The sequence below is a fragment of the Equus przewalskii genome, chromosome 16 (genome assembly GCF_037783145.1).
Source record: "Equus przewalskii isolate Varuska chromosome 16, EquPr2, whole genome shotgun sequence".
In the NCBI taxonomy this organism is placed as follows: Eukaryota; Metazoa; Chordata; class Mammalia; order Perissodactyla; family Equidae; genus Equus; species Equus przewalskii.
In genome coordinates, this window is record NC_091846.1 from 68,772,491 (window position 1) to 68,791,954 (window position 19,464).

The 19,464-nt window shown below is 39.1% G+C and overlaps 1 protein-coding gene across 8 annotated transcripts in view; it reads left to right on the forward strand.

Annotated features, from left to right (window-relative positions):
- CLYBL (citramalyl-CoA lyase) overlaps nucleotides 1-19,464 on the forward strand; it is a 229,923-nt gene that overhangs the window by 44,875 nt on the left and 165,584 nt on the right. For 2 of the 8 annotated variants that reach the window (XM_070579167.1, XM_070579172.1), the window contains exon 2: nucleotides 1,577-1,647. The exons of the other annotated variants lie outside the window; for them this stretch is intronic. In XM_070579167.1, the coding sequence (XP_070435268.1) occupies nucleotides 1,607-1,647 (41 nt within the window). In that variant the 5' untranslated portion in view covers nucleotides 1,577-1,606. The remainder of the gene's footprint in view (nucleotides 1-1,576; nucleotides 1,648-19,464) is intronic. 8 annotated transcript variants of the gene reach the window in all.

The following is a 19,464-nucleotide window of genomic DNA, read 5'->3' on the forward strand; positions in this document are numbered from 1 at the left end:
CTCATGAACTAGGTGTGAACGGAATAAATCGAGGCACTGTCCTGACCCATCCAGCTTTTTTTAAGTGATGTAATTAAAAAGGACATCTGAGAGCAAATTTATGAAGTTGTTATGGCAACTGAAACACTTGCGCTGAAATGTGTGTATCTGGAAACATGAAGGATTGCAGGAAGCCGGAGAAATAAGCACGACACTGTATTTGGGAAGGGCGGTGGAACAGTGGTAGCCAAATATTATTCCTCTGTCAGTCATCATTCAGGATTACTGCCTCAATTTTCACTTCTTAAAATGTGTGGTGATGGATGCTTTCCCAGACCGTGTCGCCCGAAGTCGCCATGCCTTGTACCAGCGTTTCTTGGTCGTTTGACCTGTTGAGAACACACTCTGCATATTGTGTTCAACAGGGAGATGCATTTAGAGTGGCCTCAGTATTGGCCCACAATTTATTTTACACTTCTGTGTTCTCATATTAACGTTCTTGGTTGTGAATAATCTCTATGGTCTTTTCATTCACTATCTCCCCCTACTCAAGCCACCACCGGTCACCAGCAAACAGCAGCAGCAGCGCTCAAAGGAAGCAAAATATTTAAATATGCTCTAGAATTCTCTGCTCTGATCTAAAAGCTGTATGTCCCTTCTACATGATTTGTTTTTATCTTCACTTCTCATGCTTTTTTATTTTCCTTTCCAGTGCTGGCAAGAGTATTAAATAATTGTTCTTTTAAATCACAGGCAAGGATATTTAAAATTAACACCTACAAATTTGTTAATCAATACTTTATGCCACATCCAGAATGCTTCAACTTTTTTCAGTCATAAGATTTCAAATGTGTACAGTGTCCAGAGAATTGTTTAAAAATATTACAATTTTTTGCAATATGTTTTTTGCTTTGAATGAAAAGATAGTTAAATGTCAATTACAGTAATTTTAGTAGACTACCCCATGAGAAATATGCTATTTTAATTCTAAAAAAGGTTGGCACCGACAAATTCAAATGAAAATTTCTTCTTTACACACATTGGTTGTTGAGTGTTTATTTATAGTTATTTGGTTTCCTTGATTTTAAGCATAATACTTGTTACTTTGAATAGTCTTAATTCCTAAAGTTAAGCTAAGGGAAGCAAAAGAAAAGAAAAAGGTAAATAATTTTTAGAATATTTTATTTTCCTTAAGTCATGAATTGGAACTTTTTACTCTTACTGAAATTACTCAACAATTTTTTAGTTGGACATAAGGATATAATATAAAAAATACCCTTATGTAATGGAATGTTTTCCTGATTCTTTTAAAGACTGAGATCAACACATTTTTCCATTATATTGCAAAATTAACTACTGTTAATCTGTCAGACTAATTACTCATTTTAAATATTCTATTAACCCTGTGCATTTGTCTTTAAATCCTTTTTGGCATATGCACATTGAAGTGAGTCTATTTTCATATAACTTCCTTATTTTGAAAATCCATAGGTCAAAGATGATATCAAAAAAAGAATGTTTCAAGAATATTAAACATAAGAATTTGGAGTCTTTGCACATATTCTACAGTAATAAATTTCCTTTTTCCTTTCTTTAGCCTTTCCATTTTAAGGATAAAAAAAGAAGTATGATTTTGATGCTTCCAAAGTGGATACTATTTTATTTCAGGTGGGTCGTTTAATAGTTTGTTGATGTTTTCAAGGTCTCTAAACAAAGTCTGATGTGTTAACAGTCTTATTAACGATGTTAAAATAGAATTAACAGCTTGTGGATGCCTCCAGAGCACAATAGCCTGTCAACCTCGCCTGCCCCCTTATAAATTGTACCCCTGCTGTCTTCCCTTTGTTTCATGCCCAATCAGCAAACTAAACTTTTGTGGAGAGAGGAGGCAGTTCAAGTGTTTCTGCTGCAGCTGAAGGGAGGAGCTAATGTGGAATTTATTGGGAGACCAATCAGTGCGGGAGGGAAGAATGACCCCAAATTGGGAAGAAGGACTTTGTTGACCTGCTTGGCTCCCTGACCTTTCCTCGCTATTTCGTCGCTTTAAAGAGGTTTCCTCTGGTTGTCTCGTACTTTATGATGCTTTTACCAAACCCACAGAAGTTTTAGAAGTTTAGGATTATTTAAGATACTTCTCAGCACAGATTTAACTGTGCTGTGTGATTTTTAGTAATTTGACTAGATGTTAGAACTCAAAATCATTTTTTAAAATCTGACACAGCTGTTAATAGTTTCTTTTTTAAGAGGAATAGAATTTCATCAATTATCTTGAGCCAAAATAGATTCTAAATCTCTTCCAGTGTCTCTTCCCCATAGCTATTTTCATCAAGAGAGAATCAGGGTAGCTACTGATGTTAGACCGTTGGTCCTGTTTTGTTGAATTTACGCTTTGAAAAAACAGATTTAAATATTCTAAGTCTTTAAAACATTGTCATTGTCAGGCAGTGATCATAATGAGTTGAAAATAAAGATTTTCAGGAGAAGGCTTATTTTTTCATTATTATTGCTAATTTGACGAATTGTCACATTTAAAAGTACAGATTTATGGGATAACTTGACAAATGGGTGATACCATTTTATCTTTTGCCACCATCTGATTTAATAATGTGTAAAGTACAGCACATTTATAAAATATTTCCCAGTCTTACTTTACCTTACACCAGTTTTGGTAAGGGATAATAAGACATTGAGCATTAAGTATTTTTTAGATTGCACAAGCACTTTCTTTGTTCATTTATTGGTGTCATTTTCTCTTGTGTTTTTTTGTTTATATTTACTTTTAAGTGGGCCACTGTTCAGTGGCTCAAAATACAGTGCTGAGATCCGAGATAGTCACTGTTGGTACAAAGGAAAAACATCTCAGGCTGGATGTAGGACACTGAACATTTCTTTTAAACCAAGGCTAAATAAAATTTCTCAGATACATCCAGATATGGAGAATGACATATAGTTAAATGAACTGTGGTTTCAAAATATGATTATTTTGTCAAGGAATATGCTAGAATGAAAACGGGGCAGTGCAAGTTTATCACTTCTCTTAGCTCACATTATGCTGCTTAGGTGAATTCCAAGGGAAATATTTTCTTATAGTTTATGAACCCTAGAGATATGCATCCATTGATTGAACAATGTATGAAACTGGAGCAAACAGGGCCTGGTCTGATACTGGCCACGTGTACAAGTATAAATAATAACATTTTCCGGTTGGCATCTTTGACTGTACGCTGCTTCTTTAGGTTCATATTACCTGGCCAACAAAGAATGTCTCTGTGGTAGTTCTCCCACGACTGTAACTGCTTGTCGTTTTTATCCGAAGTACTTGTTGCTGCCCACCCTCTGTCTCGGGACCTAGTGTGTCCTCATGTTCCACTACTGGGCAGCAGAACCATCTTGCAACCAAGTGTAGCTGACTTCATTTTTGGTGTGCCCACTGAGTGAGTGTTCCAGACCCTGGAGTTGGGGCCTAGGGATGTGGCCACCACACTGTCATGGAGACCAAACATCAGTACTGTGACCACCTGGTGGAAGTGTCTAGTGCGCGTCTGTGTGACTTGGGTACGCTGAGAAAGCCAAAGGGATTAACAACAAAGAAAGAAAGCTTGTCACCTTTGTGCGGAAGCCAGCTGGCATCTCACAGGGACAACCTGAGCTGCTCCATCGTCACTAAAGCTCGGTTTGGATGGATCCCATTTGCTTCTGCTATTCCAGGAGCTTGGTCACCATAGGGGAAGGGGGAGGAATGAACTGGAGCCCAGTGCTGGGACCCATCTTTTGTTTCAGGTGATGCAGGGAGGGATAAGACTGCAAATTTAGTGAAATTTTAATCATCAGTCCAGTTTTTCTCCTTAAAGACTTAGTAAATAGCATTTATCCTCCAAAAGTTCTTTTTGTGATTTATTTTATAAACTTGAAGGAAAAAGAGAAAAAGTCAGTGGTCTCAGCATTTCCCTTAGTTGGTGACCTAAACGGATTGTAACTCTTCATTGCTGACATTTACCGAGACAAATCAGGGTCATAGACGTGGAGCTGTATCTTAGCCCCGGCACCCGTCCCTTCGGACGAAAGGTTTTGTGTGCTCCTAGAATTCTGAATTGGCCACAACTTTTAGGAAAGTAGAGGGGACAAATAAAGTTTCTGACAATTGACTGTTTGCTTCTGCATTTTAAAATTTGTCAAATGTAGAAATAATTTTTCTCTGAATCTTTGTAATTCCCTGAACTGGATACTTTAAAGCCAGTTGTGAAATGCAGCTTTAGAAAGAATTCATGTAAGTGTGCTTTTTTATTTAATCGTAAGGGAAATTTGGAGAAAGGATATTTTATTTTTCAGTAGTTTTTGTTCCATAAGGATATGAAATTATTGTTATTATGATTACTAATGATAGCTTATAGTTACACAGCACTTTAGGATTTTTAATGTACTTTTACAAGCATTATTACGTATAATCTTTGAAAAAGTTCTACAGAAAGGTATTAGTATCCTGGCTTTATAGATGAAGAAACAATAAATGCATATATTCATAACACACCACACAGTGCAGCTTTATATTTCCAGAGAATTCTATGTTTTAGGAAATATATTTGGTATGTAAAATGGCTAGAAAACACATATCTAGGACTGAAGCAGTTATTTTGGTTCCATACAATAGCTATAAAAGACGACAAAAAACAGGACTAAAATCATGTGATAATATGCAATTCTTCTTTTAATGTACAATTACGTGAATTTTGGTTTATGATTGCATCATTTTCATGTGTAAAATACTGTAATGTGCTGCATAATTGTAGCATGATAATAAAATAGGAAAATTTTCCCACATATTTTTAGAGATAGAAATTATAATCACAATATTATAGCAGAAGATTGTTTTCCAATTAAAGGGTAATCTAGTTTGTAGTTTATGATTTTTTGTCTTATGGAACCTCAAAATATATTGACTCTTAAAAATAATATTTTTTTCCCTTGCTTGTTAAGGACTAGGTAGCCAGAGTATTTGTTTTGGGGCAATTTGCTGCCGCAGTTCAGAAACAGAACTATATTATTGGGCACAGGAAAATCTGATTAGTGTTTCTAAGAGTTATTATAGCACAGCAAGACAGGGAAGCAGTCCAAGGTGCTAAAGGTTGAAAAGCAATTGATAAAAACTAGGAAAAGATTTTGCTTAAAAAAAAATTACGTGTTTCTGAAGAATGATTAAAATTGTCTAAGCAATAGGCTTGACTACTTTTCATTATAATAGTTTCATATTATTTTCATAAAAATTATTTTGGTTGAGGGGAGTCGAGAAGGAAAAATTAAAATGAGAAAGAAGACAAAAAAAATCTCCTATTTTAGAGATCCAAAATCTTATCAATATAATTTTCAGTGAAAATATTATTAAACTTTCATGTGATAATCCTAAGAAAAGTCTCCACATATGGTCTCAGAGGTTTTAAAAAAATAAAACTCTGGGGAAATAATCATTTTATGAAAAAATGTCCATTTAGAATTTCACTAGGGTCACTCTTAGAATCAAAGTAAGCTTCGTTTCTATCTTTAATTGTGATAATCAAGCATACATTTTGCATTCTACAAGTTTAGAGGAGAAAAAAACTATTGGTATTATGTGTTGGGGTTTTCTTTAAACAACTCTAACATCAAAATGGCCAAACTGTTGGACTGCTTCATGTTAAATAAAACAGATGGGATTCCCAGATCGTGCACCGTTCAGCCGTTTGATGGAATTCGCGCCACCCTGACCAGCGAGCCCAGATGGCGCTTAAATCTGTCACTCTTTAACGACCCTACTGTTTTTTAAAAATATTTTTATATTTGAGCCCATTCGGTTAATCTGAGAGATTAATCATTTCCAAGTTATGTCTGGAGAGGGATTTACTGGGGGTTTCATTTGGAGGAGCTGAGGATGAGAAGAATGAGGAGACCTCCCAAACACAGGTCCACCTGGTAGAAGGAGCTTGGGACTGGAGGCCTGGTGGACCCTGGGCTTTGGAACATTTTCTAGGCAGCAAGGCTGAGAAGGCCACATAGAGAATAGTAGGAATAGGGGTTCAAGGAGGAGGGGACGGACATTTGGAAGGGCCTGGAAGGAGTGGAGATAAATAGATGTCACCCAGAGAAACTATTTCGTTGCCAAACTTAGACCCTAGCAGGGGGCCGAGGGCTGACTGTAACCACACCAGGGTGGCTCTGAGCAGTCTGACCCTCACCAAATCGGGATGACACCTGTGGGTGTGCCACCTGGAGCAGACGCCAGAGATCGGGTCCAACATGATAAGACTCTCTGAGATGGTTCTAGAAAGAACCTGTTTTGCACCAGAACTTTCACAAATCCCACAGGGTTTTTCCCTGAAGGTTTTTTTTCTTCTTTCTTAAATCATTATTTTGAGTCATTCTGCTGAAATGCTTCAGTGATTTGGGGCATGAGATGCTGGCCGGCTCCTCCCTCCAGAATCTCTAACCTTGGATACACTTGCAGAGTGGCTTGGAACTGCTTTCTATTCCTGCTGGGACGGGAAAGGGAAAAATGAATGGTTTTTCATTATGCAGACTTGATTTTTTTTTTTTTTTGCACTTGAATCAGATGTAGCAGGTGTCAAAATATGGTACGGAATTTACGCCCTTAATGTGAAAATTTCCGCTGCCACCAAAAGCCACCAGAGATGGGTACACCTACCTACATTAACAAAATTTAAAATTTCCTGCTGACCTAAAGGATGTTCTTGGTGGTATTTAGGCTGCTCTGTGGTGGTTTTCCTGTTTGTCACAAGATGCTGTCTATATGTGGAGGCATATAGGACGTGCTTGTGGAAAGCATGCTGACGTGTCTCACCTTTCCTTGTGTCAGGGCACATGGAGATGAAGTCCCAATGCCTGTGCCCCACCTGAGTGTCTGCACACCAGAATTCGGCTTCAGAGGTTCTCCCACCTAAATTAAATGACCTTCTTGTAGACCCAAAAATGAGCAGAGAAGCAAGTTGTGTTGGGAGGTTCTTTTGGAAGCTTTATAGTTCTGGGGGTCTTGGGGACTCAGAGTCTGTCAGAAATCACTGCTCTTCCAGAATACAGTGAGAGCTGACACTTGTAATTAACCCCTCATGTGTAACCATCCCATGGGGATGAAGCTAGGTAAGTTCTGAACAGAGTGGAAGAAAATAGAGCACATAATCTGTTGTTTTCACTTTAAGTCTACCGTAAGCATATAACTATTATGGTTCCTCCCTCTCTCTCCCTCTCTGCCTCTCTCTCTCTCTCTCTCTGTCTCTGTCTCTCTCTCTCTCACACACACACACACAGCCAGATTATGGAAAGGATTGCGGTATAGTCCTGCTTAAAGGATATTGCTTTTTATAGACAGTAAACTGCCATGGGAAGTGTGGAGAGGCCACCCTGCATCTAATTCTGTAACAGGTTTAGGATTTGATAGTAATCAGTAAGCCACAATTTTGTGTGTATGTGTGTTAGGTGTTGGTCTGAATTTCCTAGGTAGTCTTTGGGTGTTTACAGAATAAAATCAAACATTTTAGTGGAGGCAACTAATGCCCACATTAAAAATTATTTTTATGAAGTCATATAATGTATTTGGTATTATCTAAAAAACTTTCTTACCTTTTTGACTAGATATTCCTAATAGTCAAAATAAACATTCTTTTTGGGACCAGCCTGGTGGTACAGTGGTTGAGTTCGCACGTTCTGCTTCGGTGGCCTAGGGTTCGCCAGTTTGGATCCCGGGTGCAGACATGGCACCACTCGTCAAGCCATGCTGTGGCAGGCATCCCACATATAAAGTAGAGGAAGATGGGCACGGATGTTAGCTCCAGGCCAGTCTTCCTCAGCAAAAAGAGGAGGATTGGCAGCAGAGTTTTGCTTAGGGCTAATGTTCCTCAAAAAAAAAAGTAAACATTCGTTTTAAAATTTTACCAATCAACTCATTCCACAATCACTTGATTACCTGTAAAGACTAAAATCTCCCCAATATTACAGTTGGCGAATGGTGGTCTGTTTTGGAACAAAGAATATGTATATATTTGAAGAATTTTGTGGCCACCTGAGAAATAAGGCTTTTGCCCAACATTTTTTATGAATAAGTATGAAAAAATGAGGAGCAAAAATAAAACTTCACCCTTAATGAACTGTTGGCTGTTTGGACAAGATGAATGTGTTTCGATAGAGGGAAGAAAGAAAAAAACACTCTTGTCTGTGTCTAAACTCCCTCCCTGGGCATGAGGCTGGCACAGCAACCCCAGCTAGAGGGACGAGCTGAGGGTGGCCCGGCCAGGTCTGAGGTGCTAGAACCAATTGAGGAAATAGAATTAAGGGATAAAACCAAACTCAAAGACCATGATACGGTCGAATCAAGGTGTTAATTTAGATGAAGAGTAGGAGGGACAGAAGCTGGGTTCAGAGCAACCAGGCAGCTGGGCGAGCTGGTTCAGGGTGGAAGGCAGGAGACAGCCCTGGGGGGTGACCTCAGCTGCCACGCAGAACCACCAGTGCTTTTATAGGGCCCTGAGCTTGAACGAGGAGTGAGGCATGAAGGGCCCCAAGACACCGAGATGAACATGTGGGCTGTCCTTCCTTCCTTCCAGAGCCTTCTCTAGCCATTTGCAGAAATTCCACAGGCTCTTTTTTACAGCATCCTTTAAGAATTAGAGGGGAAATGTCATCAGCCTTAAAACAGTTGGGTATTCCTAGGAACCCTAGTTTTCCAAATAGGAAATACAAAATTGAGTGGTGGTTTCAAATTATTGTTTTGTTTTCTTCACCTCTGAAAGATTTCCTGGTTCACTGAGAGCCTTCCTTCAACTGTGTGGATATTATAAAGTTTCTTTTTCATTCCCCATAGAGATCCCTATTTTTAGCTTTTCAGAGCTGTTACAACTGAGATATAAATGGTATTCCGCACCCCACACAGTACCCAGCTCAGGATCAGAGAGCGAGTTCCTGGAACTGCAAGACAGGCTGGTCTTAGTCAATCTGTCAGGTTTCCTTATAGGCATGTTTTCTCATTCTATTATTTAATTTTAGTGAAAGGTCTCTTAGAAATTTCCATGTGTATAAATGATGCTTAAAAAGTTCTTACTCTCAAGATTATTTTATGTGGAATTTCCCATGGCAGTTATCATTTCCTGAAACATAACTTGTTTGCCATTTCTAGACACATGGTCTAAAAACAGACATCCATCAGCCCCACCCTTCATGAAGGATGGGAGACTTAATGAAGGGCTTTGGACTGCCAGGTAGTTAGAACTGAGCCTGGGGGAGCCTCTGGGAGTTTTCATACTGGGATACTTTTCTTACTTGGAGGGGTATGATTGCATTTTAAGAATATTACTCCATAGCAGTGGGCAAGATAAATTCAAGGGTTTGGTGGAGCCCAGGGAAAGACTGGCAGCAGAAAAGCTAAAGTTAAGAAATTATTGCTGAAGTTCTCTTCGAAGGTGACAGAGACCCAAACTTGTGGATGGAAGCCATGTGTGAGAGACTCGCCTTCTGCCTGGACTCCTTTCCCTGAAACGTGCACCCTGAAAGCAAGTTACTATGCAAACTTTTAGTAATCTATATAATGACCTTGGAGTGGTTAATGCACATTCCTTTGCTTCCTGGTTTTAATTTGGTGGCAGCAGAGCGTAATGGTTAAGAGGATAGGCCCCAGGGGTTAGAATCCTGTCATCGTATTTGTTGCTCTGTGACCCCAAGCAAGTTACTTGGTTTTTCAGATTCTCAGTTCTCTCATTTGAAAAATGAGGATAAGGAAATAATGATCAAATGAGAACAAATATCTAAACTTCATTGCGTGGTACACAGAACTCAGTCATATAACTATTAATCATAATTTATTATAATTAGTATTGATAGCAATCATAATGGAAGCCATTTAATACATTTAGCTTTGGGATACAAAGTTTACTGATAGTAAGAGATATGTTGGCGCTTGAGATGATAAGCAGTCCTTCACATTCTGTGGGGCTACTCATATTTTTAAATGATATTTGTATTTAAAATGAAACTGGGACAACCATTAAAGTTTGCACAAAAATGTATTATAAAGAATCATATTGAATATATTAAGAGCTTTGTAATGAGCCACTTCTCAGTTCCCAAATTACTTGACCCACCAGCCACATCTGGCACAATCACCACCCCCTACCCCATCTTGATATATTGTTTGCACTTGATTTCCAAGACACACACTCCTTGGTTATCATCCTTTCTTACTGCTTGCTATTTTTCCATCTCCTTTGCTGGTTCTTCCCTCCCGCTTCCCCCAGTCCTGCCCCTTAATGTTGGAGTCAGCCCTGGATCTGTAGCCTTACACTCACTCCCAAAGTGACCCCATCCATTCTTACTGCTTTAAACACCACCCCTATGCTAGCAACTTCCACATGTAGATCTCCAGTTCAGGCCTCTCTCAAATGCCAGACTCCTGTATTCAACTGCAAACTTGGCATCTTCCCTTGGATTTCTAATAGATAGCTTCAATTCAACATGTCCAAAGCTAAACTCCTGATTTTCCCTCTCCTTCAGCCCCAATACCCAAGAAAACCATGCTCCATCTATAGCCTCTTCCGTCTCATTTGAAGGCAACTCTTTCCTTCCAGTCACTCAAGCCAAAAACTTTGACAGTCATCCTTGACTCCTCTTTTATTTCCAACTGAGAAACATTCAATCCACGAGGAAATTTTGTTGGTTCTGCTTCAGAAAATATTCAAACTACATCTCACCACTTCTCACTCTGGTTTCAGCCACCATCAGCTCTCACCTGACTCAAGGTAACCTATCCTTCCTGGTCTTCTTGCTTCTACCTTGTCCCCTACAGTCTATTCTCAACAGTTTCCAGGGAGATTAGTTTAAAATATGAGTCCTATCATGCTTCTCCTTTGCTCAAAACTCTATGGGGGTTTTCTACTTCACTTGGTGTAAAAGTCAAAATCCTCACAGTGATTTGGCCCCCTTTACCTCTCTCATCCCATCTCCTACTGCTCTGCACCCCTTTCTCACATCACACCAGCCCCCCCAGACCTCCTTGCTATCCTTGGACACAGGGCTGTTCCCTCTGCCTAGAGCACTCTTCTCCCGGAATATGTGTATATATAAGATACATAAATAGCTCCCTCCTTCAAGCCTTTGCTCATATTTCACCTCCTCAAATGGGGCTTATCCTTCCCACCCTGTTTAAAATTGCAACCTGATTCCCACCTCCACCCATTTCCTTGGGCCTGCTGCACCTTTTCTTTCACCATCTTCTAAAATTCTGCATGGTCTGCTTATTTATTGTCTCTGTTGTTTGTTGTCAGGCTGCTAAAACGTAAGCTCCTGGACGGGGGGCATCTTTGTTCTGTTCACTGATGGATCTCAAGTGCCTAGAACCTGGTAGTTCCCCAATATGTATGTGTTGCATGAATAAATGACTGCTGACAATCCCACTGGACCCATCACCTGCCAACATTTGTTTAATGGAGGTTTTTGAGTTAAGGGCATAAAATTTTACTACACAGATTTTTAAACAAAATGAACAGTGGGGAAAATTGAGGTAAAGAGTTATTGCTGCTGCTGTTTAATATTTATTATAGCCCTGAAACATGCTAGGTGACACAGAGCTTCTCTCAACTCCATGAGTCTTAGAATGAAACTGTGGATGTTGGGATATTTATGTTCGTCTAGGAAATGAAAATTTGCAGGTAAAGGAGGAGAATGTGCTCTAGACTTCCCAAGAACTTCAGTAGCAACATTTGGAGCAGAGAGGAAAGGTTAGATTAGAGAGAGGTCCATCAGACTCAAGTAGTCTTTGAGATGTTCAGAGGTCTAGGTGGTACTCCACCCCGCAATGACACGTGGAGATAGCCTTTAAACAGGGAGAGAGTCTGAAAACAGCCAGTGCTACACAAGGAGAAAAGTGAAAGTGGCCTGCCTATGTTGTGTATAATGCTGGTCTTCTTGTCAGTAAAATGTATTGCTGAGTTTAGAAACAAGAACTTTGATCTTATTCACAATTTGCAATTTTAGAAATGTTATGTGAAATTTTCCAGTGAGACTGAAGAAGCACTGCCATATTCTAAGTCAAAATTTTAGATATTGAAAAACTTATTGTTATGGCATTTTCTGATTAAGACTAAAGAAATTCCCAAAGAAAAAATCTAGGGGCTGGCCCAGGGGTGTAATAGTTGAGTTCCTGCGCTCCGCTTCAGTACCTCGGGGTTCATAGGTTTGGATCCTGGGCATGGACCTACATACAGCTCATCAAGCCATGCTGTGGCGGGCGTCCCGCATACAAAGTAGAAGAAAACTGACGCAATGTTAGCTCAGGGACGATCTTCCTCAAGCAAAAAGAGGAAGATTGGCAAAAGATGTTAGCTCAGGACCAATCTTCCTCAAAAAAAAAAAAAAGAAAAACTCTAAAGTAGTCAACTACAGTGTATTTGGCTTTTCTTGAAAAGGGCTTTAATAGGGGCTAATCATAACATAGCTATTATTAATAATAATAATAGCTTACAGCTTAATAATAATATAGCTCTCTTAAAGAGCTATATCATCTTCTATAAAACAAGACAGATCTGACACTGAGGCATCACTGAGGAGGCCTGCAGCACCTGCTTCAGAGGTGACATCTCACCATCCCTGTGTTCACAGCTGTAGCTAGCGTAGGTGGTGCTTCGGGTTAAAAATAAAAGTATTAATGATCAATTATGATTTATACCTCTGGACCTTTAGCATGGCTTGCATCTAGCATCTTTTTTTCTTTTTTTTTAAATTATAAAAAATCTATGTCCTGTCCCAATCCTTGGTCAAGAGGAGACCTGGCATTGGCCTCAGCTACTCAACCGCTGTAGGGTGTGCTGGGCAAAACCGGCCCATACAGTTAGTTTTCTACTTTCTTGCTAATATTACCAAATAGCCTGTATCAGAATTGCTGCAATTTCAGGTCAGAGGTCAAAACATGAGACAAAGTTGACAAGTAGGACCTGGAGCACACATTGTTCTCCTTTCTTTCCCAGGTCCCTAGGTTCCTAGAGCTATTTCGGCCATAGTTGCTGTTGCGTTACTGCAGTGCTAAATGAATGAGTGTTTTTCTTTGTTCTGTTTTGGAGCATAATTCTGTAGTAAGCTGCATCAAAAAGGGCTGAGAGTGAGGGAGAGAATCCACTTGCATTGGCTTACTGAAAAAATAAGGTTATTTCAGATTCCAGGTCATTGTTTACTTTTAGCTGCATAAACATCTTCGAGTACATTTTCTTACAGCATCTCCAAAATAAAGATGCCAGGAAAGGCAGCCAAATACATTGACTTTGTTGTGGGGGCGGGGAAGACATAATTACCTATCAGTCCTTGGATTTACTTCTGGGGAGCACCAATTAAAAATCTCAAACATGTGGCTTTTTCAGTGAAATTATATTAATATGAAAGAGGTTTATCAAATATGATTGCATGTGTGTGCGTGTTCATGTGTGTGTGTGTGTGTGTGTGTGTGTGTGTGGTTTTAAATATTTCCATAATGAGTTCCCAAGTGCTTTTTTGGCCGTGGTTATTAAAGCTTGTGCGTTTGCGATTTATTTGGCAAAATGCCTTTAGTGAAGAAAGAATATAGTGTTCTCTTGGTTCTCTGCCCGAAGTAATTTTGGAGAAGTCTGTGACTGTGTTCAGTTCATGTCATTCATTGGAGACAAGTCTTGTAATTACATTTGATCACAATCAGTTTACAGTTGTTTTATCATGTTTTCATGCTGAATATCTACTCAGACATCATAGCAAAACTTAATGGCTACTGTTTTATTTGTACATAAAATGTTTTATAGCCTTTTTTGCAATACACATCGGGTTTCAATCATCACTGCATAGTGAGAGGAAAGCGATGGGTAAAGAACTAGCAAAAATCTTTAACTACATAGAATTTTATTTCAAGTCACCTTGCCATAAAAGATATTGAATGTATTTTGTGGCTTTTTCCCTTGACATGTTAACCATTGCGGAAGGGTTACAATATTTGGAGGAAACCATATGAAATGCAGAACTTAATTCACCTAAGATGGTTTACATTTGTGTTCATTTTCCATTGGAAATGGGTAAACCAATATTTTGAATGTCTCCTAGGTAAGAGAGTAAAAGGTAGCATATTGTTATTCTTGTGATTTAAAGGCAGGTTATCTTCTTAAACCTAAGGCTAAACATTTCGTCATTGTTGTTTCAGAAATTCTGCTCTAGCGCCTGCACTGTGTGGCCGAGTTATGGCACAGGATGTTATTTACAGCTACCAAATGCTGCAGGCTCTCATGTATCAGACAGCCTTTTGCTGTCTGATTTGCAAATTGTGGAAGGCTTGCTTCACCGTGAATTTGGGTGAATTCACTAGTTATCTCCCAAGTGTCAATTCTTCCCATTCCTTATTTTCCCCAAAAGGCTGGTCCCCGGGCTCTTCCGGGAACTGCTGTTGGTCTGTACGTTTGAGTCTTCCTGGTTGAAGAAGCTCCTTTTAGAAAACTGTAATTAATGGGAAACTTTGACATCCAGCTGAGAAAATTAGTTTGCATCAAAAAAGGCAAGATAGAGGATTAAAGAAATTTTAGTCCTAATCTAATTAACACCAATTAAAAGATGCAGATGAATTTGCACCAACAAATTGTTAATTATACACCAATTTGCCTTTTCTACAACCAAATCAAAATTAGGAAAGTAGTATTACCTTTTTTCTTTTAGGAGACTTCCAGAGTGAGTTTGTTACAATCATCTTTTGTGTAATTAAAGAAAAGGTAGGCGGTAAGAGTTAGTGTGAAATATTTCACTCTCCTGATATTTTCATGTAGGTTAACTCTTTAAAGACAGAAAGGACTGGATAATTCTCCTAGCATTCATTCACTTACCTACATCTAATGAGGACCTACCACGAGCTGAGTCCTTGCTCCATGCAGTGAGAAACCGAGAATGTACGCAGCAATTGGTTTTCTCATTCAGAATATTTTCACTGTGTTGCTGATATACTGCTCCTTAGAAAAAAGCCTTATGACCTAAACTGTACAGCTAATTAAACTCTGCCCTGGATACATGTTATGAAGAGAGAATTGAGCTTTTTTTTAGGCCTCAAGAAATGCTCTTTAATGTCACAGACCTCCTCTTTAACAATGTGGCCTTTTGGGGTATTCTGCGTACATCTACCTCACTTGGTGGGTCTGTGTTTCTGTTTATCAGAGTGTTACTCAGATGTCCACTGTACTGGAACTTTCTTTTAACCTTTTGAATCATTCTTATAGCTCCTCAGATGGTGATCTGAGCAATTGTGTAGGGGGTGGTGAAGCACAGACCTGTTGTATCTGCAAATGACACATCTGTCCAAGTATCACATAATGAGGAACCACGACCCACTTTATATAAACCATATTTCTTCTGTTTTTAAAATGGGAGGGGGTAGGAGGAGGGCAGTGTAGAAATGGGAAGAAGAGCGTATCTGTGGATTCCTCTAGCCATTAATTATATACAAAATTCAACAACTGCCCTCAGATTTCCAGGTGCCTGTTGTTAAACTTCATTCAATGAAAATATTTGGGTAACTAGGTCCTGGTGTGAGAAACAGTATTCTAAAGAGCAATGTATATTTCTGTCTAGTGTGTATACTTAGAATTTAAATAACAATATCTAAATGACCATGTTTTAATTTGGGAGCAATACTTAATATAAAAATTTAGGATGCTCGGTTTGCATTTTTCAATATTTATGCTGGAAAGTTTTGCATTCACAATTTCGGCTGAAAGCAAACTGCTGTAAAGTAGCTTTTACTGGCTGGTGTTTTCATGGGTAATGGAGGTTTAAAGTTGGCCTGCTAATGGGAGAATTTCAATATGGCAATACCTACAGCAACAAATGGAAGGTATTCTTTAAAGACAGTGTCCACACATTCACAAGAGAATATCTGATACCATCTTTGACTTCTAGAGTACTCATTGCACTTCTCTGTGCTCATGCCTGCAGGTCTCTGAGGATGCAGTGCACCCTTCCATAAAAACATATTCCCGTTTAATAGATTCCATGTGAACTATTTGGTGAATCAAGTTAGAAGGTGAATAACGTAGTCTGATGAAATGGTATTAGTACGGGTAGGACAGCAGTTGCCTGACTGATATTCCTGATACATTAAAATAAAAGAATGACACCTAAGTTGACCAAGTCTTATAAAACGCAATTATGCATGAAGCCTCCAAAAATAATTGACAAGGGCTGGTCAGCTAACAGACCAAATCTCTCACCCTAATCTGAAACCTAAAGTTTGTCACTATTAGTAGAAAAGCTTGTTTGTTTGATACCTAAGTAAGATCTTGAGTTATCCAAAGTACTTCTATCATTAACGATGACAATTCCACCAGAGTAGAATAGGAATTTGGAGCGTGTTCTCCGGTCCTACTACTGCACGCCTGTGGAATACCTGTGCTCCATGTCTAGACTTTCCTCTGACCAGCAGCACAGAAGTGGGATGGCCACTGAGATTAAGAGTCCTGTCTGTGGCCTTACGATGACTGCTTGTGTTTTTCTCACTAGCCTGAAACCTCAATCATGTTGGCATCAGGCTTGAACCAGATAAACAGCTTAGTTGCGGAAATGCTTCACATGTTTCATGTTTTACTGTGACCTAGTCTACATGCTCTTTTTTTTTTATCCCATTAAAGGAAGAAAAAAAATTACCGTTTTTTTCTATAAATTTTAATTTTTCTCTTGTGATTATTTTGGATCAAAGCCATAACATCAGAAGATGATGAGAGAAGTCATTGGTCTGTGAACAAAGTCTTTATGAAGGATGTAGCATTGCAATTGACTGAGTCTAAAGAGGCGTGAAAACTAAATGCAGTGAGTGATTTGGGATTGGATTATAGGCCAGAAAAGACTGGACGTAAATCACATTATTGGGACAGTTGATGACATTTGAATAAGGTCTGTAGAATAGATAACAGCATTGTATCAGTGTTATACTTCCTGATTTTGATCATTGTAGTGTGGTTGTAGAGAAGAGTGTCCTTGGTTGGGGGAGGTATTTGGGGTAAAGGGGCACCATGTCTACAACTCACAAATGGTTCAGGAGAAAAAATAAACATATATGTAATATATGAACATTGATCTATCAGTCAATCAAGAGAAGGCAGTCATGATAAAGCAAATGTGGCAGAATGTTAACAGTTGGTGAATCTGGGTGAGGCGTATTCAGGAGTTTTTTGTGCTATCCTTGCAGCTTTTCTGTTAGTTTGAAATTACTTAAAAATTTTTAAAAATCAAAGTAGAAATGCTGAGTTCTTCCCCAAAATTAATAAATGTTCTTGTGCGTGATTCTGGAAAGAAGTCAGAGGGTCTACTATGACAGGGACCCTCAGACGCTGCCCCTGCACACATGCAGAGGTTCAGTGGGAGCGATTCAGTCAGTCAAAAAGGATGGCTGAGGATGAACGGTGACCAGGGCAGACTGGTTATGTTCAACAGTTTAATGTATTCCCTCAAAATCTACCAGCCTGATGGAACCGGAACTAAATGATCTCCTCCGAGTCTGCAAATAACAAGATAAATGTTCCCAAGTCCATTTGTTTCTCGTGCACACTCTCTCCTGTAAGATTGAGCCACAGGTTAAGTGAACACCAGAACTGAAGTTCACTGTATTGTATGTTCTCTTTCAGACAGGACTTCACAAAGACTCTCTTTTATAAAGAAAACAACCAGCCAATAAAACAGTATTAGAGTACATTATATATGTGACCAATCATTTTATAAAACCTGATGCAAGCCTTCAGGCATAATTGGAGTTCTTAGCAAAATACTTTGGTTTTTAGTATTTCTATGACCCTCTAAGGGGGACTTAGCAATTACTCTTAAATTTTCAAAGCGGTGCATGGAGTTTTAGCTGTGTGACTTCCATTAAAGCCCATAGGAGTCTTGTTGCTAAAACATCACACAACTCATGAAAATGTGCTCCTTCTTGTGAAATTGTTAGAAGTAATGGGTATGGAAGTGTCGCCCGGTATTTCTGGTACATTTACAGAAACAAGGCTTTCTGCACTTGTTTCAAATCTTATACTTTTATAAAAACTCAACAGTTCCATAGGAATTGAAAAAAAAAAAACCTATTATATGTATTCCAAAAGTGAAGGGTAGAAAAATATAGTGGAACTGATAAAAAAAAAAAAAATAAGTTCTAAAATAATTCTTCAAGAAAATCCAAATGTTTAAAAATATTTAGCATCTTTATTTCAAAATTAATGTAGCACTCCCAGATTTTTAAAGTATGCCTTAAAGTAATACCATTTTTAAAAAGTGACATTTAATGACAAACTTTCAGTGTAATCACATACAAGTTTTTGGGTTTTCAACCACCTCTTCTATTAAAACCTACAGAATTTAAGCATCATCTGAGCAAAACTTCACTCCTTCAGATAAGGGGGGTCATCCCAGGGCATAAGCCTTAAGGTTTGCTGAGCCCCCTCCCTGCCAGGAAGCTTACGCATATGCTCAGCTCAGTTGACATGGCATCAGCTTTGGCCTTGCTGGTGACCCAGCCAGGGACTCTCAGGGAGCACCCCAGTCCCTCTTATGGCAGAAACCTCTCTGGCGTTCTCTTTCCTCACCACTTTGGGGGACACTTGAGACCAGAAACTGGCCTCAGACGTAGACATATTTGTTTCAACACATTCAAAGAGAGAGAGGGAGAGAGAACGGAGGGATGAGAGAGGAGGGGAGAGCTCGATGACTACTTCTTGAGTTCATTGTTGTTGGCTCGATTTCAGTGGTGCTGTGTTTTGCTGTAGATTCTTTACTAAGCAGTATTGAATTAGCATTTTCATTCATTATTGAATCTCCGCCTATAGGCATTATTTTCTCCTGAAATCTCCACTAAAGTCTGGACAGTAGATTTTAGGATAGGTTTTCAAAATGGAGAACTTGACGTAGAACCAATTTTTCAACACAGCGTTGAACAAATAGCATCAGTTAGGTGTGAGCTGTGCCACCAATTTGAAGTGTCCCAGCTGGGGCCAGAATTAGGGACTGTCTAAATAAGGGAATTTCAGAAAGGCAGGGGAGAATATCAAGGTACAAATGGGAGGAAATAAGCCATTGTTCCTTTAAAAAGCATAGTAACCTCAATAATGAGAGGCTATGAAATAGTTCTTTTTATAACAGTAACTTCTTAACTTCACAGCCCTAAGAGCTCCTAAGGGTCACTTGCAGAGAGCCCCAGGGCTACACCTGCCTTGCATAGATTAGGGCCTGCTGCAGCTGTCTTCATTTGCAAGACTAAGGTGTAGCCCGATGAGGCTATGGGTCTCAGCAGGGAGCCTTCTTTCTCAATCTCAATAGGCTGGCATTTCAGATTAAGATGGCCATGGCCAGCCAGGCTCAGAAATTGCAAGATGAGGCAGGTAACTATTTCCTGAGTTTTATGTATCAGACCTCACGAGGTATGAAGCGGGAACCCTTTATATACGGCTGCCTTGAATTAGCCATGCCTTTTCCAATCGGCCCTGCTGG